Genomic DNA, 21,804 nt, shown 5'->3' with positions numbered 1-21,804 from the left:
GGTGAACAAATACTGCAACTACCCCTAGGTTTATGAATGGTTGCCAGCATCATCTTTGTGTTATATATAATACTTTCTCCCACTTCTGATGAAGGACAGCCACTAATAGCTGGTTTGTATTGTGTCCTGCCATTGGAGACAGTTCAGGTGGGCTTTGCAGAACAGCCAAAAGTGGGTTTATGAAAAATTTTACTAAGTACAGATGAGCTTCCTGAGGGGGTAGCATTAATGTGCTGGCATGGAAATATTAGGATGCAAGTAATAAACTCCAGCATGATTGTAAAAACTGTGGTAGTGAGCAGAGCAATGGGCTTTATCACCTGTGATTCGTCTTCTGTCTAGAGTTTAAATGCTCCATGATGTGGTTGCCTATCCCTTGGTGGCCATGCAGCAGTAGGCACAGATGGGAACAAGGCAATGACAAGGAAAACCAAACCTGTGATTCCAGTGATAATAATGATTTTAGTAGCCTGTTGGTAACCACAAAAAAGACAGGAAAAATTGATAAAAATTCTGAAAACCAGTGAGATGTCTGTGTGTGAATTAAGCTATGGGAGCTGCGGCAGGAACACAAAAGGACCAGCAGAACACAAAACAGCTGGAAAAATATCTGTTGATGAACATATAAGGACAGAGATGGAGAAGGTGTACAGTGGAATGCGGAAGAGAATGCTATCACAGGGTGGAATGGCCATGGGCAGTAACTTCAGATGTTTGGCTAAGAGTGGAAAGGTTGGTTTTCACACCATACCCAGTTGTCACTAGAGACTCTAAGCATTACTGCACTCCAACCAGTAAGAAGTCATGCCACTAAAAAGACCATCTGTCTGCTTAGACAGATGGCCTGGCTTTTAATATTGGAGAGATATATTCTATTTCTATATGCTATATCTGTGAAATGAGATAAATTTGAAAGGAAACCTCTGGTAGCCCAAAGATTGAATCTTAACAAGGTCTCATCTGAGCTGGGAATTGGCTGAGTTGCCATTAGGTTCTGTCTTCAAAATGTTGAAGCAGACTTTGAGCATGTTAGTTTTAAAAATATGTTTTCTATTTAGTCTCCTCACAACCTATCAAGATGTAAAAGGAAAGTGTTCATGCTCTTGCAGTGCTTTTCCACTTCCTGCATTCATGTCAGCTCAATTTGTTTTCCACTCCCTCCCTGTGCCCCGGGCTGCTCCAGCGGCTGCCCTGGCAAGGCTGTCACTTGGAGTTAGGCTGCTCAGCACATTCCACTTGGCAGCTTGTGCTCCCTGCCCACGTCCCCTTTTCCTGTCTCACATAAGTGAGAGCTCCCATCTCTCCTCAGCACTCTCATTTGCCTTTGCCAGAAGAACCCTGCCTTTCTCCACAGGGGAATTGTCATTTCAGTCATATTCACCTGCTTTGAGATGAGATGGATAAATGGTCTTCCTCCAGTGGCCTATGGGACTGGGTCTGCTACAGAGGAGGCCTGCCAGGCTCTTGGGGCTGCAGATGTAGCCTTTTGGCAGCTGGTGTTATTCAGGAAAACCTGCCTCCTTTGAGCCTGAAGGTCCTTCTGCACAGGCCCTCTTTGTCTTACAGGGCTGGGCAAGCTGAGGCATGGGCTTTGCTCCAGTTCTGCTCCTGTGTGACGTCCACCTTAATTGGGTCAGTTTGCTTCAGGTTTTCTTGCCAGTATTTATACCATGCTATGTTTCATGAAGGGCTCTTCATGAGGTTTGAAAGAAAAAAAAATTCTGGAAATAAAACCCAAGTGAAGGAAATAGTATTCAGAAATTTTCAGAAAATATCACATTACAGATTTGGAGGGAATTGTAATGGCAGCTTTGAAAATCTGCCCATCTGTCTTACTTTCTAGCTCAGCTGATTTATTCTCTACCACTTGTGTCTTACCTGAGTACCCAGCGAACAAAATCAATAGCAAATAGGTAAGGTTTCCGTGGATGTATTTGTATTGAATACTTAAAGGTCACATCCAGATGAAGCTGGGCAATGAAGCTTTGCTTTAAACTTGAAATTAATATTTTCCAGTCTTGGTACTTCTTTGTATTTATTGCAGCACATTTCAGAACAGTCATATGTCAAAAAGAGTTAAGAAATGGTATGAAATAAATTCTTTTTCTTGGTGAACTAGTGGTGATTCAGCACCACACCAGTAGGGTTAAATTGCTTCTTTTTTCAGAGATAGCTTGGGTAGTGCTGCTCAGAGTTATTTAATATCTGCACCCATCTGCACGATTGCGTCTCACAGAGCAGGAGCCAGGAGCCTCAGATAGTCCTTACCATCCTCTGCCTGTGCAAGCCTGGTCCCCTCCTTTCAGATACAGCCTCAAAGACGTGGTCCTTGGAAAAGGGTTTCAGCCTGGTACATCAGTTTCCCACTGGGAATGGGTTGTGTCAGAAAATGATGGCAAAGTGGCTGTGCCCATCTAAGGGTTACTGACACAGTGATTAGGAGGAGATACAGTAAGTCACTGTATGTTTCTAGGCCTGTAGAAATAGGAGCATACATTGTTGTGTCTGCTTTTTACTTTTATTTCCCCTTTCTCCGTAGCCCTATTGCTCCCTTCATCTTCACTTGAAGGTGTCAGACAACCCCTATACCTCAGGAAACATCGCCAGCCGAGACACTGCCCCCAGTATTATTGTAGCTTCAGGTATGAAACTCTTAAAAATTGCCTTGTTTGATGTGCAAACCTGGACAAATTCTGGAGTTTGTGGTGGGTGTTGGGTGGCTCTGGGGTGTCACACACCAGTACTGGGAAAGGAGGCAGGCTGTCAAATGAAAATCCTCATGGACCTTCATCTTGTCAATGCTTTTTATGGAAACTGGCCTTCAAGACAGAGGAGATCAAGTCTAGCCCTCTACTCCTGTGAGCACAAGATCAAATCAGGGCATTTTCTTTGCATGTGGAGGTGTGTAGAGTTGTATTTATTTGGTCTTTTATATATTTTTTTCAAAATGAAATGCGTTCCTTCTTCCCCCTTCCCTCTCATTTTCCTCCCAAACCCAGAAATTCTACAAAATAAATAAATACATTTACTCTCCTGATTTTCTTATCCTGCTGTTTCTGAGAGGGTTCCTTCACTAACCTGTGCTCATCTTACAGGTAATATAGGCACTGAGCTATCAGACAATGACATCAGCATGTTTGTTACTTCTGATGCTGGGAACACTTGGAGGCAGGTAAATGACAAAGAATCACTGGTTTAAATACAAATCAGGAAATGTCATAAAAGCAGATTCAATCTGTCACTTGCTTTTTGTTTCATTTGGCTCAGGGTAGCTTTTTGCAAACCTTTTACAAAAGAGTAAACTTCCCTTCTCAAAGGTACACAGATGTTCAAAGAGAAAGGTGAATATGCTGTTAGACTTCATATAACAGAAAATTATTTTTATTGTTATACTCAGAGTTTGACTTCAGCTTAACCCCATAGCAAAGAGAACAGAATAAATTATAAATAATAAGGAGAGAGAAAGTGTTACCTTTTACTGCTGTAAATCCCTCATGCCAACCAAACTATTTTTCTTTTTGTCCATGACTATACTTACCCAAAAACCAGCAGCTTCACTGGTTTACTTTTTCTCACTTCAGCTGAGACTCACTTCACCTAAGCCGAGTTGTCCAAAGTTTGTTGTCCATTTATATGGATTATTTTGCAGAAAAAGTCAAAATTCAGAGAAAGACAAAATTCTGTTTGCCTTGTTCCAAAGCTACCTCCCTGTGGAAAGAGGCTGGATGATGAAATTATATCTAGTTCCTAATATTTAGTTGAGTCTCACCTGTTAAGAAATACCCTCTAATGTGTTTATCTTCAGATCAGGAAATTCTGTTATTCCTATTTTCTGAAAGGGATATCAAGTCATGGAGAGAAAGAGTAACTTTCTCAGACGAACAAGTGCTGCTGTATAGACTGTAGAGCAGATGTTTGCAGAAAGTTAATACAAAAAAGACACAGGGAGAGAAAATATTTTCCAATATTTGATAATCCAAGAATCTAATTATTTTGCAGTGTTTGACCAGCCTCATTTTTCTGTCTAAATCAGTTATTTGAGATGGGGCCAGACATGTGCAAACACATGAAATTCTTCTTTAAACAAAAATTTGTCATTGAAAGGAGGGAAATTGTTGATTCTTGCAAAAAAATCATATTTCTAACTTTCTGTCAAGCAAGGAAAGAATGAATTTTCCATGGACCTGGACAAACGGTGGGAAAAAAACGCCCAAACAATAAAAAACTCAGTCCAGGAAATATATCTGTAATTTCATCTACTTTATAATTTTCCTAGCACATAACTGTCCTGTGTCATGATCCTACTTCAAGAACTGTGACATTTTCTTAGGATAATAGGTTTGAATAAACACTTTTTTTTTTTTCAGATCTTTGAGGAGGAGCACAGTGTTCTGTACCTGGATCAAGGTGGAGTACTTGTTGCCATGAAACACACATCTCTGCCTATCAGACACCTCTGGTAATGACTCCATTCCTGTTAAATGGCTGCTGTCCCTCTTTCCAGATGCCAGGAAGTAGGCACTTAGTATGCATCCAGTCTTCTGCAGCTCTCATCTAGAAAGTATTAATTAAGATACTGGCAAACATTAGGCCAGATAAAGCTAAGAAATCCTAGAAACTACAGTTTACATAATTTTGGCTTGGCCAGATCTGAAATATCATCAGTATAATTCCACAACACTCCTGGTTTACCACAGCTTGGCTTTTTGGATTTGTTTGTTTATAATACATATATATGTGTGTATGTGTGTGTGTGTATTGTTTATGCTTTTGTCTCTCATTAAGTTATCAAAGTAGTCCTAACTTTCAAAATTATTGATGAACTTGCCTTCTGTGTGGCAGGCAGCACTTATGCACCAGAATTTTGTTGAATAGATTCAGGGTTATGTAACTGATAATGCAAAAAGTGCAGTTAGCACTCCTGAGTGTGGAGGCAGAGTATAGCTTTGTGCTGTCCTGTATTATTTACTGCCAGCACAGTAAGTGTCATATCAGAATCCAAAACACTCAGATCCAAGTCTTAAGAATGATGAGTGGTTCCAGGCTTTCACTTACACTCCCCACAGGGGAAACTGCTGGTCTGAAGAAACGCTCATCTTCCAGAAAACTAACCTCAAAATGTTTTATACTGAGGACTCAGAAACCAGGTGTTCATAATCACTTGTTTATTTTTTAAAAACTCTTATGCTTAGGCTACATTTTGCCCTTTGAGCATCAATCTTTAACATAAATTCTAGTTTTTACCACTTAAATATTGGCCATGGGTTAGTGGTATGATGCCAGACAAGCTTGATCAATGCTTTGATTTATGATGCTTCCCCAAAAAATAGTTATTTAAAGGACCAAAAAATCAGAATCCAATAAGAGAAGCTGTTTTCCACTTCTCCATAGCAGCTGTAGTGGACTAGAGAATCCCTTGAGTAAAATAGGAGGGTAAGGAAAGAAGACACTAATTCTGCTTTCTCCTCTAGGTTAAGTTTTGATGAAGGGAGATCTTGGAGCAAGTACAGTTTCACATCCCTCCCACTGTTTGTAGATGGAGTTTTAGGGGAGCCTGGAGAGGAAACCCTCATCATGACGTAAGTGAGCATGCCATAATGATGCTGTGGAGGTGAGCCACACGTTTTATTTTGGAACAGTGACATTTCTGGTTGTAGACCAAACCAAGTATGATCTGCAGCCAAGAGTGTGCAGTCTTCTGTTGCTAAATCATCAGCTTATTTGTGATAGGACTGAGGGATTAGCAACATGGCTCCTTGCAAGCTGCAAACACATTATCACTTAGTTTATCAGCATGAAACCTGACTCCTCAAATTGAATGTGATATAAAGCAGAGTTACTGTTGACAGATTAATATTTGAAAGAAAAATGGTGTGGTATTTTTTTGTAACTGTGTTTTTGCTGCTACATTCTTTTTCTTTTAATGAGACACAGATAAGTGAAGACGTTCTTTTGTAAAAATGAATGACAAAATGTTGCCTCAAGGCTGACTCATGAAAAATTATGTTTAGTTTCAATGTGGTATGCTGAGTTCTGCATGATGCATAAATCTGGACTCAGTATTCCAGAAACTGTGATACTTTATCTGGAATCAGATTGTAAAAACGAGAAGTATTTCTGACTGACCTGTAATAAGCAGAATATGTGGCTTGGAAACTAACCTGAGCTAATAAAGATGTATGAAGAATGTTCCTTCAGGTTCTGATTTTAATTTGCGTGGAAAGGATTCCCAAAGCTTAAAACTCAGATAAAACTCTTGAAGGTATTACTGTCTCCAGCCACAAATCAAGTCTTCTCTTGACTCTTCCAGTTCAGTAATTGTAAATATTGTTATAAGTGGAAGGGTCTTAGTGAACAGAATGAAAGCTCCATGCAATTTTGCAGTTTGTAATAGGGTTGTAGATATTTATCAGGCTAAGTTTCACTTTGTCAGTCCAGTGAAAATGACTCTCACTGTTTAAGCAATTGATCTCTGTTGGAAATTGTGGTGACTGTACCTCTGTAACTACCAGACTTCCTTTTACTGTGTGTTCTTCCTGCTGCCTTCTGCAGTGTGTTTGGACACTTCAGCCACCGCTCAGAGTGGCAGCTGGTGAAAGTGGACTACAAGTCCATCTTTGATCGGAGATGTGAGGAAGAGGACTACAGGCCTTGGCAGCTCCATAGCCAGGTGAGAAGTGAGGGTGCTGGGATGTGACCTGAGGTAGCTAATGATCCTGCAGTTCAAGATCAGCACAATATCTCCTCCTAGCAGTTTGGTGTCAGCTCCTCCGTTACTGGGTGGGTCTGTTCTCTTGCACTGGTGTGTTGGCCTCACATTGAGACTCTCTGATCCCTGAAGGATGAGCAGCTGCATTTTGGGTGTCATCCTGCACACAGACAATTACCTCAGACTTATGCAGACTTGAAACAATAAAACAACAGCAGAATTGCCACTGAGGCCTGAACTCCTTCATTCTTACACATCCTATCCAATTTCCCCATCCTTACCTCTTTTCTCTCCTTCATCATTCTTTGCCCTCAGAGCCAGTGTCTTAAGACCATTCTAGTTGTTTTGCATTTGTTTCTCCATTTCTGGCCCTCTTAGCCTCATTTCTTGCTCACTTGGTTTCATTCCTGTTCCATGAATTCTCTGCTGTGAGAGTTGGGCACTTTAATCCCCAATTCACTGGCTGTGCTCTGCCCTGTGCATCCTGGATGCAGCTGCTGCATCACTCTCTGAACCATGGAATTCATGCCCAGCAAGGTGAGCTGCTCTGCACAGTGCCTGCACCCGCCTCGGGGCACCTTCCCAGCTCTGCCAAGACACAACAGCCCATGTTTCATCAGGTTAGAATAAAATATGGCCCAAATTCTGTGGTTATATAAACACCACAGGCTTCACTGAAGTCTAGAGCAAAGCACACATTTATATCATCAAAGGGTGTCTTTCTGTATATATCTTGCTGGGCAAGAATTTAATAATGAATATGAAATGAAAGTAGCTTGACTCAGACTAGCTGCATACACAAAGCACAACTCTACACTAAAAATACCAGTTATTACTTAGATCTTTAGATGCTGAAAATCAGTACAGCTTCCTTGAAATTCAAGGAAGGACAGCATTTCAGACCAGTTGCTATTCAGGCCCTTCTGTTTCATGCCATCAAATCATCAAATCAAAGCCATGAAAAAATTTTCCACAACAATTTTAACAGCATAAAAGGTAATAAGTGAGACTCCACTGTATTTTGTTCTTTGCTTTCTTGTGCTTGCATAGGCAAAAATATCAGGGATTTTGCAGTATTTCTTTGAGAATATGGGCTTTGGATCTTGCAAAACTATTTTTAGGAAAGCTTCTGTGTACTCTTGCCTTTTGAATTCCTTTCCACTGAGATTGCAAGGCTGAGCCTTGTTCCCCAGATAAAAATGTTAAGCAGGGTGCTGAAGATGGGAAATTTTACCATGTACATAACAAATCAAATCCCCTAAAACCAAACTCATCCATGGGAAGTATTTACATAAATGCACATTACAAGTTTCTACTGAATGAAAATATTCCCAGAGCGGTCAGACCAAAAAAAAATAAACCTGCTGTGTGCCTCAGACTGTGTTTTCAGTTGGTGTGAAATGGGCCTGTATCTAATGTTTATGTGCTTTGGAACAAATTTGGAACTGAGTAAGATATATAAGTAATCTCAGATAATTTCTTAGTGTGTATTGGAGAAGTTGATTTAGTTTCAGTGAGAGCTCCAGTAGCTTTAATTAACTCCAGTGTACTGAGATGGCATTTGGCTCCCAATCCTCTTCCCTTGAGTAACACCTCCCATTGCACAGGCTTGGAAACACCAGGTGGCACAAATAGCCTGGTGGGTGTCAAAGAAGTGTTTCTGGTTTTGTTTCCAGGGAGAAGCCTGCATCATGGGAGCAAAAAGGATCTACAGGAAGCGCAAGTCAGAGAAGAAATGCATGCAAGGGAAATATGCTGGGGCTATGACCTCGGAGCCCTGCGTGTGCACAGAGGCAGACTTTGACTGGTGAGCAGTGGGCAGAGGGACTGGGTGCTCTCACACAGCACCACAGGGCTCCTCAGAGAGGCTGCAGGCTTGCAGAGAGCAGAAATTAATAAATGTGTAGGTATTGAAATGGGCTGCTCCCTGATTGTGCAGGTGTGTTAAAATAAGGAAAGGTGGAATAGGTAAATCTGTAATCTGCTGAGGCACCCACAAAATCAGGGCTGAGCAGACCATTGTCCAGGTCACATCTCTGTGCACCAGTAAGATAACAGGTCAGTTTAGCACGTCTAACCTTAGCAGTGAACAAGGGTGGCTGAGGGTAGTCTGAAGACATATAACAGCATTGTGTAAAAAATAAAATAAATTCTTAACACATACACCCATATGTATATATGAGTAAAAGTAAATGTGTGCATATACAAAGTATGCCTTCAGCTTCTAGAATCAGGTATCGAGGAAATGAATTCCTGCGTCATTTGTTCCATCTGGACCATCATGTTTGACAGTATCCAGCAGATATTGCCTTCATGATTTGAGTTAATCTCCTTCTGAAGCCTTTTCTTCTCTGGTGTTTGCTATGGGAAATAGAGTCCATTGGTGAGTTATGCATGGCGTGATAAAATCTTCAGCTGCTGGTTTCATTTCAGTATTACTGCTGACTCACAGCAATTTGCACAAAAAGGCAGGGAACCACATTGTTGAAATCTCTTTCTTACCTTTTTTCTCCAAGTCTGCAAGTTCCTTAGTATCTTGGATGAGAGAAGTGTTGGCTGCTTGGCAGTGCTGATAAACTCCCTTTGTGCCTCACCCACCCAGATCTATGTCATGTTACTAATTAAACCCAGAATCTGCTATATGAATCCTGAAAAGGTTCATCACATCAATATTTTATATGGAAGTTTATAGCATTTCCCTTCTCACTGCTACATAAACATAGAATATTTTTTCTGTACAGAATCACAGGAGGCTTTTATATTGTGTCTAAAAAAAGTCCATTCTCTTGCTCCAAACAATAATAATTATGAACATATTTTGGCACAGATTCTGTCAATATGGTTACTTTTTTCCTGATATTCCATTTAGGGTTTTTTTCTAGGGAGAAGATCTGTATGTAGGTCATCATTTAGGTGTCCAAAGCTCCTGGATTTCAATCATTTAATATTTCTCTAGTAATGTAAAAAAGTTAAGAGCCAAACCAAAACCCCCAAACCATCATTAAAAGCAAGGAAATTCCCTGAAGATTTTGACTCTCTTATAGGGCATGCAGTACAATGCTGAGCCAAATCTCATGGCCTTATAAAACAGTTGATGCAATTGATTCACAGTCAGTCCATTTGTGTTTAAATCCCTGGCACTTGTAAGGGACACACATACCTGAAACTTCTGATAAAAATGTGCTTTCCTTCCAGCACTTCTCTCTGAGAATGAATATATTTATTTCATTAAAATTGACTTTGTGGCTTGCCACTATAAAACTTTGCTGCTAGGTACAGAACAAAAGTACCACAGTGACATTTGCTGGTGGAAACATGCGTTTATTTCTTTAATGTTCACCTCAAGGAAACTTTCTCCAAAGACTCTGCTGGGCTGTGGGAGAATCTCTGAGAGAAAGCTTGGATGATTGGGCAAGTACAACAGGCACTCACAGTTCACATGCATGAACAAGACTCCTGAAATCTGTTTCAAGAGGCAGAAGAAGAACCTTTCTCATGGAATCAGTTTTGGTTTAGACTAGACTGTTTTGGTCCCCTCCAGTTCTCCCTGAGCTCATTATTCCTACAGTCCTCAGACTTGGATTTCTATTTTATCTATTTCAGCTTCCTTCCCTACTGCCTCTGATGAAAAAAGGTTGAAATATTGCTTTAAGCTTCCAGTTCAGAAACATTTACCAACAATACTCATCAGCAGCATAGTTTTACTTAGATATGCCAGAGTAGGACAGAAAAGGAGAAAAGAAAATGGCGAGAAAAAAAGGAATTCTGTCTGCTAAGAAAGGAAAGCTGCTGCTGCACCACTGTAACTTCCAGTGCCTGCCTTGTTGAACTCTGCACGAGGCTTCACTGCCAATTCACCCTGCAGAAGTTGGAGGGAGGTTTGGAGGAAGTCAGGGAATGAATTCTTGCTGTGGAAGGGTACCCTCTGTGGAGTTCTTTCCTTTTCAGGGAAAAAAACCAATCACTTTCATCATCCTCACTCATGACATTTCAGGTTGGGTTTTTTTTCCTGTTTGTTTGTTTTTTTTTTTTTTGTTTGTTTGTTTGTTTTTTGTTGTTGTTGGTTGTTTTGAGTTTTTGGTGGTTTTTTTTTTTGTTGTTGTTGTTGTTGTAGTTGTTGTTGTTGGTTTTTTTTGCTGGGCAGGGCTCTTAATTGAAGGAGATTGAAAGGGACATGTATTCCCCAGATAGGGAGAAGCTCCTTAGCTGTCCACACTTGATTTTTGGATCTTGGAATAAGTTGGACAGCTTTTTATATTGTCAGTGGTTACAGAACCCATGTTTGTATACAGAGATGAAGAAAACAACAGTCCCTATCATTGTGCTGTCATTGCTGGTTAAACACTAAATTTATATGGAGAAAATTTTATCATCTAAGCTTGTCAGAGATTGGAGTAAAAACAATTGTATCTCTCTGGTCAGGTAAAGTGAGAACAAGTGTTATTGCCGTTAATCCTGCAAGTCCTTTTTTATCAGTTCAGGGGAAAAATACCAGCTATGAAAGACAAAGATTTTCTAAGGTGATTTTTTTTTCCTTGTAATATCACAGAACTCCAGATTAATTTCAAATCTGTTTGCAGCCCAGTGGTACTCCTTTCTCGGGGAAAAGGGCACATTTATTTATTGTTTTGCACAGCAACAAAACCGAGTGATATTAGCAGCGACTGTGGTTCCTCCAGCCTTGGAAGGGGACTGTTCTGCCAGCAGAGAGTTGGACAGAACTGAGAGCTTATTTATCCCGGGCTGGGCCGGGCTGAGCCGTTCCCTGGCTCTCCGTGCAGGGAATGATGCTCGCAGCCAGAGGGCAACAGCGCTTCAGGAATGGGGACCCTGGATGCGCTGGAGCCCTCGGCAAGGCTGTCCTAGCAACGGCCTGGAAACGAGAATCTCCTTCTTCCTTTAATTGATTTGGGTAAATGGATGGCACCGTTGCTTGGGTGTTATTAAAGCATTAATTTACCCGGTTTCCTCACGTTGTGTTCCTTCCTGCCGCCTGAGCGTTATTGCAGCGATATCTCTTCAGCAGAAACACCTCCTCGACACAGATGGAAACCTTTGGTGCTGTTCATCCTTCAGCCACCTGTCTCCCAGGTCCTTTAATAGGAGCTTTGAGTGGAGTGTCACGCTGTCAGTCCTCCCTCTCAGCCCGCTGTCATTAATACTGACAGCTTCTTCTGTCAGTATTCCCATACCTCACGCCTTCATGGGAAGTATGAGCCTGGTTGATACTGGTGCTGGTGGGTTTGGGTAGCCAGAGAGGCACAAAGGTGCCTTGGTACCACTGGGAATCAGGTCTGCTTATTTATTTCACAGATGATGTCAGCAAGGGTCTGGCTGGCTCTTTTTTTTGTACTCTCTGGCACTTAAATTACAGCCCTGCCTGCTGGGGTAAGTTCCTATGCTAAAACATCAGAGTTCTGCATCAGGAGAAACTGTTCTGACAAAGTCCAGGGAGGCAGGGGACAGACACTGAGTGTGGTCAGATTCTGCTGGCTTTGTGTGTCACCAGCCATCGTGCAGATAGTGCAGGTGCCAGCACTGAAATACACTTACATTTGTACCCTTTGGTTTTGGGCTTGGTTAGCTAACAAATAGTAATTTAGAATGAATTTTTAGTTCATTTTGAGTGCTTGTGGAAAATGCAGATTCACTGTGCGAAATCTACAGTGCATCTTTGCATCTTTAAGGGCCTGGATACCTACTGGGCATGGATTTACTGGAAAGATTCTGGGATTTTAGGTTCCATATTAACATAAGCTGGTATAGCTCAATTCCAAATATTGCAATGCAATTATAATTGTACACCTTTGTAGATCCACAGTTCAGACTGTAGCTGAATCCATCCTTCTCTGACTTAAATCCCATGTCAGGTCCTGTGGAACTGGGAAACAAGCACAGCTCCCCTTTAATACACATCTACAATTGAATCATGGTTAAATATTAGAAAATGGTATTAAGTGAATAAAAACTAGTGAGACTTTTCCAGTGCTGTGGCCACAGTTATTTGTTCCCACCAGGGCTTTTGGAAACTGCAGGAAAAAAAGGTGACTCTTTTGAGAGATAGCTCAATTCCATTCATTTTAATGTCCAAAATATTGGGAGCATGCAAAAACACAAGGAGCATTGTCAGCTTCTGGCATAGCTGACCTTAAGTTGAAGCTGTTAATCTTAAGGAATTTCTATGATGACATGGTAAGTCATATATTGATTTTTAGAAGCTATGAACATGGCAATCACTCATCTGAATTAACTGGTTATTTCTATATCTTAAGGCAGTAGGATTTTAATAATTTCATGTGAATTAACAGTTCTTCCAAACAGTATGTTTTTCAGGTCTCTTTTCAAATTACAATTTTCCTTAGGGAATTTCTTTTCTTTGATTATTACCTATGGTGAAAATGACGTTAGATAAAGGAATTTATCATGAGCATTAAGCAGAGATACAAAATGTCTGGAATGAATTTGTATCTAATTACAGAAAAGAACTTGCAATTCTACTTGACTAAGACAAATAGGATTCCAGTTTAAACCAGTAAAAGGGTAAAACCATAATCAATGAGAGCCACAAGACAGGCTGCTTCATACTGATAAAGCAATCCCTGATGGCAAACGCTCCATTCCTTTGTAGGAGATACATTATCTGTGTCACCCGAGTTCTTTTCAGGCAGGCACAAAATACCATCAATATATGCAAATTCCAATTCCCAGTTCCCAGGCAATGACTCGGGGAGCTGATTGCAGGCTGAGGCTGATGCCTTCCCCATCTCCAGACTTTGCTGTACTGGCTCATGCTATGGACATCCAATTGATGGTAATGCTTCTTGATTGCTACAAAGCCTGTTGTGCCAAATTGTAGGCAGCAATTTGTTGTCAGCATCAGTGTTCTGCGTGCACCAGCCTGTAGCCAAGGAATTCATTAGATTCCAAGACTGCAGAGGTGAACGGGTGGCTGCTGCATCTGTGGAGGGATATGGAGCAGCAATTCATGTCATTTGCTGGGATGATATTTCTGGAGGGCCTTAATGAGCCAGATGATTTGCAAGCCTGAAAACAACACTGTGAAAATTCTGTGCTTATAACTATTTCTGCTGTGGAAAATCCTAGCATTTCCTTCTCTTGACTTTGAGAAATATGATCCAAGTAATCTGAACTAGTTAAGTCCAGCTTGGTTTGCCCAGATTTACAGCTAGGAATAGGAACCAAAACAGTGGCTTGAATCTAGACATGTGCATGGTAAGAAAGCCCAGACTGCTGCATCAAATGGGATTGTGAGTACTGATCCCCTCAGAGGCAGATTTCACTGTATTAGTTTGTTTTGTTTTCACCTGATTACAGAGCACTGTCTGAGTGTACAGTGTTACAGCTTTTTAATTAGAGTCACACACGATAACTTAGGAATACAGTGCTGCAGAGTGTTTACAAATGAATTACAAAAATACAGGAGCCCCATTTGTATGTAAATATTTGTTTTCTCCAAGCAAATCAGAATGGTGTTATTCTTCATTACAAAGTGTATTCTGCAGCTATAGTGTTCTTATTCCAACAAGGATGATTATAGAAGCACATGGCAGTGGAGAATTGGCTGGCTGATGCTTCCAAAGCAATTAAGCAGCACTGAGTTGGAACCATCTGAGTAAATAGATTGATGAAAATTCAGTCAAAAAAAATGAGGAAAAGACCGTTTAGGTCATCTACTGTATTGCTGTTTCCTAAAGTATGTTCTCAATTACTTGTTGTAGATACCCCAAGCACCACAGCTGCCAAAATGTTCCTTTGGAACAGTTGTGCAGTCCAGTATGTGTTTAGGAGTTTTCTCAAGTGATAAGCAGCATTAATTTCCTTTTGCTAATGTAATTTTTTTTAAATATTGCCTCCAAACACTTTTTTCTTTATTCAGAAGAAAAATGTTGAAGCAGAAGTGTGGTGACTGAATTATTTTCGATGTCTTTTCTTGATAACCACTACAAAAATCTTAACAAAGATAAAACATTGTCTCCTTTTTTTTTTTTTTCTTAGACTGGTACCAAACTTCTTAACATTGTTTACTAGTCACTCACTACATTTTATTTTTAAGGTATTTGAACAAAGTCTTCATTAAGTTAAACACTCTTCTTGTTGTTAATATTTTTCTATAAATATCTCTCTTGTTGATGATCTGGTAGGTCTCACCCTGATGGCTGCCTCGGGGCAGCTCTGGGAGGAGCTGGAGCAGGAGCTTCACTAACTCTGATCAGGATGTTGGGGGTTCATCCATCTCCTGTTTTTTCTCTCTGCTTCTTTACATACATCTACAAATATGAGCCCTTAATCACATAATCTAACTCTGCCCTAGTCCTCTTCTCTTAGAAAATCAGGCTACTTGGTAGCAAGGCATTAAAGGTAATAAGTAAAAAATATGTTGCAGAAAAGTGCCATTTTAAGATCAAGGACTGTGTTGCAACTGGAATATTGGAATGGAGTTGGTGGACTCTGTATAGCAGTTCTCAGAAACAACATCCCATTACTGCCCCATTATGAACTATGGAGAAGGCTTAGTAAAAGGAATAAGAATGATTATCCAACCCAGCAGTCCTCATTACTCAACGGCTGGAAAGTAAACCCACATGTGAATGGAATACTGATTAAAGACGTTTTCTGTTAGCTGGATTTTTTTTCCCCTGCAATAACATTTTTTATAGAGTCTTTGTTTATTTGGAATCAGGAACAATTTGAAATGTTTTTAGTGAAACCAAAGCAAATCTAGTCATAGCTAAGCTCCAATTGTGAAAAAAGACTAAAGTTTGACTTGTTTCTAACATGTGATTTTTGGTAGCATTTCCTCTTCCAAACAAAAAGAGAATTGAAGATCACAGAATTCTTTCCCATTACCAAATATGCTGTTAATGTCTTCAGGCAAGAGCTCTCTCAGGGCTGTAAATTTTTCTCTGCATCCTGTGTGATATCGTTTCCAAATGCAATTAGCTTTTTAGCCTTTCAATTTTCTAAGACATGACTGAGACAGTGATTTAACTTAGCTTAGATTTCTGGTTTTGGGGGGTTTTTTTGTGTTTTGTTTTTGGGGGTTTTTTTGAGGGAGGAGTTTGTTTGTTTGTTTGTGTTTTTTTTTATATTTGAGCCTAGATTTGATCCTGAGAGGTACTGTTAGTCTGTGGAGAGAGAACAATTGATGCAATACTCATAAACTACCTGCTCTGGTTCTTCTTTTCATAGTGGGATTTATGCAAGATAACTATCCGAATTAAAAAAAGCTGAAGTAGAATGAAGAATCTGTTCTGTCAGTAAAAATAAAATCAGAAATCCTAGTAAACAGACAGAGAAAAATGAAAACTTGTATTAACAGTAGAAGGCGTAAGCTAATACGGTGTTTGTTCTTTTGGGGTTTTATGTGATGGTTTCTTTTAATGTCACCACAGTGATTATGGATATGAACGCCACAGCAATGGCCAGTGTTTACCAGCATTTTGGTATAACCCATCCTCCTTGTCAAAAGACTGCAGCCTTGGACAGAGTTACCTCAACAGCACTGGGTAAGTGGCTCACCAGGCTTTACTTAGAGCACCCATATGGATTTAACCCAATGACAACTGCAGATTCCACCTATGGAGATGTGTCAGAGCTGGCTGAACACCTTCATCACCACCTTTTTTGAGTTGCACATCTCTCATCTCCATCATGTATGGCCCAGGCTTTTCTCTGGAAGATGATGCCTTAAAAAAACTTGGGGGGAGACTGTAGGGTCAAATCATTAATGTTTCTGGAAAGGCTCCCCTTAAAATCCTGTGAGATCAGGTGAGGCAGAAACACTGGAAGATAAATTTGTGGAGAGAGATGAAAGTGATGTATATGTGAAGTGAAGTAATAGATGGGCAGCTAGCCTGAATGCTGACTGTTCTTTGGCCCTTCTGGAAGTCAAAGGAAGATACAGTTTAAGTTAAGATTCTGGCAGACTTCATATATGATGCAAGTGATTAAAGCAAACAATGCAACCCAAGCTGTGTTTGGAGGGTTTGTACACTGAAAGATGGGCAGAATTTGCTTTTTGCTTCAATTCTTATTGTTCTAGCCCTTGAGGGTTGCATTTTTAGAGGCACTTAACTCACAACTAATACAAAGTGGAGAACATGAGAAAAGTTGTTAAACTTTGCCCCACAGTGTAATAATTGAATACAATGCCATACTGCATGTGCATATGATTTATTTATAACTTTATAGTTGTTTAACACATATTTTATGGTTTGGGCAATTTATGGTACCTTATATGGTATCAGGGAATGGGAATACTGCCAGAAATCACCACATGCCGTTAACAACGGTATGAGTTACTGATGTGTTGGGCACACTTCTTGGCTGAGACAAATACTGAAATACATTTGGGGATCTTTGTTTCCTATTAATCTCCTTAGCCTAAAGGCACCTTTTCCCAGCGAACCCTGCAGTGCTCCCTGTCAGCACCTGGCAGGGCTTTCCCTGTCCCGTTGCAGGTACCGCAAGGTCGTTTCCAACAACTGCACGGACGGGGTGCGGGAGAGGTACACGGCCAAGCCCCAGCAGTGCCCGGGCAAACCTCCCCAGGGCCTGCGCATCGTCACGGCCGACGGCCGGCTCACGGCCCAGCAGGGCCACAACGTCACCTTCCTGGTGCAGCTGGAGGAGGTAGGCTCTGCGGGACAGTCACCCCGGGTCCGTCTCAGTGGGACTCACGCCAGGAGGAGTTTGCGAGGAGGTGAAGCAGGACAGGGTGGTATAAAGTCAGTCGCGGCCAGGATGTGGCTGGGTGGAGCTTGCTCCAGAGTGTATGGAGATGAAAGGGCTGTCATTGTGGTGCCCAGGGTAATGTGTGGGAGATGTTGATAGAAAGTGGGGATTGGTTTAATTTGGGAATTTCACAGGAGAGCTGAAGACTGTGAGTTTGAATTCTGATCGCCCATCTTTAATTATGCTTTTTGCTTCCTGCTGTTCTTTGAAACTGAATTTCCATATTTGTTTTCCACTGGCTTTAAACCAAAGATGACAAATAGTTCACATGCAGCTGGGTCCCTGTCACACAAGTTGGTGCATATTGTTTGGGCATTTATGGGTGAAATCTCAAGATGTTCTCAGCAGGATTAAGTCCAAAATTCATTGCTATTGTGAAGCTGATTCAGGCTCTGATCTGTGTTTTTATTATATCTGTAACTTAAGTTGGTATTTCATTGTTCTGCTCCCTCCATTCCTGAATCCGTAGAAGAAAGTATTTAAATATTTTCACCTCTTTTTTCTTTTCAGCACTTCTCTATCTGTGTTTGACTAGTGGTGCACAAGCAAGAACATTCACGAAGTAGCAGTTTTCTCTTTTTCCCTAATCTAATTTGTTTTCTTTAAACTTCTACCCCTTTTCCTCTCTTACTGGCTAATAAATCCTAAAACAAGTATGCTTCAACACCAAGGGACAATGTACATCCCCTTTTAGTGAGGGACGATGTACATCCCTTTTTAGTTTAGAATATTTTTTAGAGTATTCAAGGAAATTACTTCTGACCCTCTCCATAGTAAATGTCATCTCTGAGGAAAGAATTTTTTTTTTTACATCTCTATTATTGATGCTTTTCCCAGGAAACTGGTGTCCTGATTTGTAAAGGCAATACCATATGATAAATCATATCTAACCCAAATCAGTTTTTGACCTGAATGTTTATTTTCTCCAAAATATGATCACTTATTTCAGTACTGACAGTCATACAGCATTGCTACTGTGGTGCTGTAATAACAGTGTGAGCATACAATTTCATCTGGTTAAATTATTGATTTCTGCATTTAAAGATGGAAAAGGTCCAAAACAAGAGTCAGTCTCCAGGCTTAAAAAGAAAAAAAAAAAGAGTTAAAATGTGCATTTTCTATCACCTTTTTCTACTGAGGAAAGTTTTAAAACAGACTGGGCAAAGTAGATGGATAATCTGAATAGTCAGTCACAAACTATCAAAGAATTATGCCAATAGTCAGAGGGAGAGACAATCACCCACAGTGTGGGAAACGCAGGACAAATGTCCTGCTCTTTCCTCTGTGAGTGCTTCAGCTCACGCATCATGTAAGAGAACCCTGAGCACTCTGTCATTCAGGGAGCTGCTGTGCATTGTTCTGACTCTTTTGTTCATTCTGATCTTTCCTGGCAGCTCTGCTTCAGTGTGCACCAGAGTCTGGAAGCAACACCTTCTCCAGTATGAGATGGTGCCTCTCTCATGCTGGGTGTCAAGGAGTACAGAGCAGATGTTTTGATGAGTGAGTGAGTCAGTTCTGAGGAGATCTAAAGGGAGCTCTTCTTCCAGTGTATCTGATAAGGAAGAGGTTAGGAATTGCTCTGAGGGCTGAAGCAGTATTGATCAGCCTCCAGCCTTTTCAATTACTCTCCCTGTTAGATGAATCTTGACCTCCTGCTCCTAGATTTGTCAACTTAAAGAGCAACCAACAAAACCTTTAGGCAAATTTTACCCAGTCTGACAATGACTTTGTGTGAGTGTTGCAGCAAAAAAAATATTCAACAAAACAGGAATATTTGCCCAGTTATGTGCAAGCTATAGGGCAATAAAATGTAGTTGAAGCAGCAAAACTTTGTAGACTAAACTGTTTGCCAATTTAACTGTTTCAGTGACAGAAAATATCACTCATTAGAAAAGTTAAACAACCCATCAAAAGACCAAGCATCCTTTTATAAAATGGATATTGATTTCACAGCATAATTGAGATTGAAAGGAATCTCTGGAGATTGTTTAATCCAACCCCACTTCTCAAAGGGAATTAAGTTCCTTTCCCTTGCATACAAGGCAGAGGTCTCACAAAACAAGAACTTGCCAATTTCATTTAGTTCTGCCCTGCACAGGTGTATAGCAGAGTACAGTCCAGGATGATCAGTATCCAAAAAATCTGTGCCACTCCGTCTCAGCTGAGGGGAAGGCATCATGAAAGTTTAAAAGGTCTGGATATGTCACCTTGCACATCTTTTCCTACAACAGCATGTGAAAAAAATTGTGTCCTATTAAACCCTTTCCTCCTGGAGTGGTGGGCAGTATTTTAGAGTGCTACACCCTGGTGAGGACTCCTCCTTTAGTGTGAGTGACAACTGGTATCTTTTAGGGTGTGAAAAGGCAAGGGCCTTTCCTTTTGCATCTTAACATTTCCTGTATCCCTCTGAGACAGTTTGTTTGAAGCCTTCAAATCTGCAGAGCTGTTTCATACACTGCAGCCTCCCGGCTCTCTTTTTACATGCCCATGTTCCACTTGATCTGCAGGAAAAGAGAAGAAAAAAAAAAAAAGAGAGAAGCTGGTGAGCCAAGATACAAGAGTGTGTTTGAGATTTGTACTCCTGTTATCTTTCTAGGGCTTTCTGCTCCATCTAGGAATACACCTGGGTTTGAAAAGAGGAACAAACTACAGAAGCAGGTTCACTGGAGGCCCTGAACATTCACTGTGTCTCTGTAGTGGAGCAGATTGCTAAGAGGGCAGGGAGAGACAAATGGCAGCAGTAAAAAGCTGATGTTTTCACTCAGGTGTGGGATTTAGGGGCAGGAACCACAGCACAGTGGTTCCTTGTAGAGCCTGGTTGTGCCTGTAGTGATGCTGAGAGCCACGACTGTGCATTCTGACAAAAACACAATGTGAGCAAAAGATGCCCCAAGAGAAGCAAGGACAAGGCATTCAGAAGTGTTCTGCTATTGAAGAAGACACAAAAGAAAATCATCACTGAAGTCTGTGCAAGTGGAGGGAGGGCAGGAACCAAACCCAGGAGCACACTGAGCACTGCTGATTTCTGAGAGCTGGGATTCTGGCCCAGTTTCTCTAACCCTGACTCGCATGACATTTTCCTGTGAAGCATTTATATCTGGCAGCATATAAATAACCTTAAAAGCAAACCCAACCAAAAAGTCATATTTAAATCATGTGAAGATGATTTAAAGAATTCTTTCAAAAGTGATCTAAGTCACCTGTCACCTTTTAGAATTTCTGTATGACTTCCTCTAAATCACTTGCAAGGTCACCTTGCACTTATTATTTATGGTCCCATTATTGGAAAGGTTTGGCCAAGTTATTTGACCAATTAATCTGGGTGTAATCATCATGGGTTTTTTAGTGGGTGACAATAGCCAGGAATCATCAATATTGCCTTAATAACTATCATGTGTTGCATTTTATGAAGTATTTTTGAAGTGTTTAATAAGCAAGGCATCATACTTAAGCTAGGAATTTTGCTCTTAAATTTCCATGAGATAAGCAGAATACCAACAGCATTTTTGTCATTGTGTGACAGCACATAAGATAATTAGCTATGTTTAAATGCAAATTTTTCATTGCCTAAACATGCTGCCAGTTTAAAGGTAAATCCTTTGCCCTGGCCTGGGCTACATGCAGATACTCAGGGCTGGTACCTCTCACACTGCAGCATTCAACAAGAGTAATTTCTCAGCCTGAAAACCTGAATACTTGCTTTATTTTTGGACAGCAACGAAAGAAATCCAAAATGTGAAGTTACGAAGGCACTTTTCCTACTTAAGTTATTCAACCCAGCGTCCTTGACATGTTTTGCTTCTCTGCTGTAGAAAACAGAGGGATTTTTTTAAGTGTGTGTTGTTTCTGTGTGCCTTCCTGATCACATTGTCACGTAGGTCTCTTGGCTGTCACGACCACAATTGTTATTTGTGTGTTGGAGTTATTGGTATGAACATCAGACACTTGTGCTGCTGTACTGCTTCAGCAGAGACTGAAAGCTGCAGCCTCCAGAGCAATGCTGTTCAGCACAATGGCTTTCAAACTTGTTTCATCCCATTGCTCACACATCTTTGCTGAGGAAATGGATGGTAAAGACATTCAGGGCAGGAAGGTTCAGGGCTTTGACTGTTTCATTACAGATAATTCACAGAGAAACTGCCTCATCTAATTTATTTTTTATCTTGATAAAATGACAGCCAAAAATCTTTGACATTCCAGGTCTGCCTCAGTTCTCACTTGGCAAAGTCGCTCCACTGGGAGTAGATTTTGGCTTGCTTTTAACTGCTTGCTGCTGCTGTGTGATGTTTGGATTAGACTAATGTGTGGGGAAAGCTAATTTGTTCCTACACTTCAGGCCA

General features: G+C 40.7%; 1 protein-coding gene across 3 annotated transcripts in view; it reads left to right on the top strand.

The window, feature by feature from the left end:
- LOC135306784 (VPS10 domain-containing receptor SorCS1-like) overlaps positions 1–21,804 on the top strand; it is a 257,644-nt gene that overhangs the window by 203,891 nt on the left and 31,949 nt on the right. For all 3 annotated transcript variants that reach the window (XM_064431250.1, XM_064431251.1, XM_064431249.1), the window contains exons 11-18: positions 2,540–2,642; positions 3,096–3,172; positions 4,368–4,459; positions 5,472–5,579; positions 6,553–6,670; positions 8,386–8,516; positions 16,123–16,236; positions 17,191–17,362. In XM_064431250.1, coding sequence (XP_064287320.1) covers positions 2,540–2,642; positions 3,096–3,172; positions 4,368–4,459; positions 5,472–5,579; positions 6,553–6,670; positions 8,386–8,516; positions 16,123–16,236; positions 17,191–17,362 — 915 coding nt within the window. The remainder of the gene's footprint in view (positions 1–2,539; positions 2,643–3,095; positions 3,173–4,367; positions 4,460–5,471; positions 5,580–6,552; positions 6,671–8,385; positions 8,517–16,122; positions 16,237–17,190; positions 17,363–21,804) is intronic.

Source organism: Passer domesticus, chromosome 8, assembly GCF_036417665.1.
Source record: "Passer domesticus isolate bPasDom1 chromosome 8, bPasDom1.hap1, whole genome shotgun sequence".
NCBI lineage: Eukaryota > Metazoa > Chordata > Aves > Passeriformes > Passeridae > Passer > Passer domesticus.
Note: the sequence above shows the minus strand (reverse complement) of the source record. Positions and strands in the feature narration are given on the sequence as shown.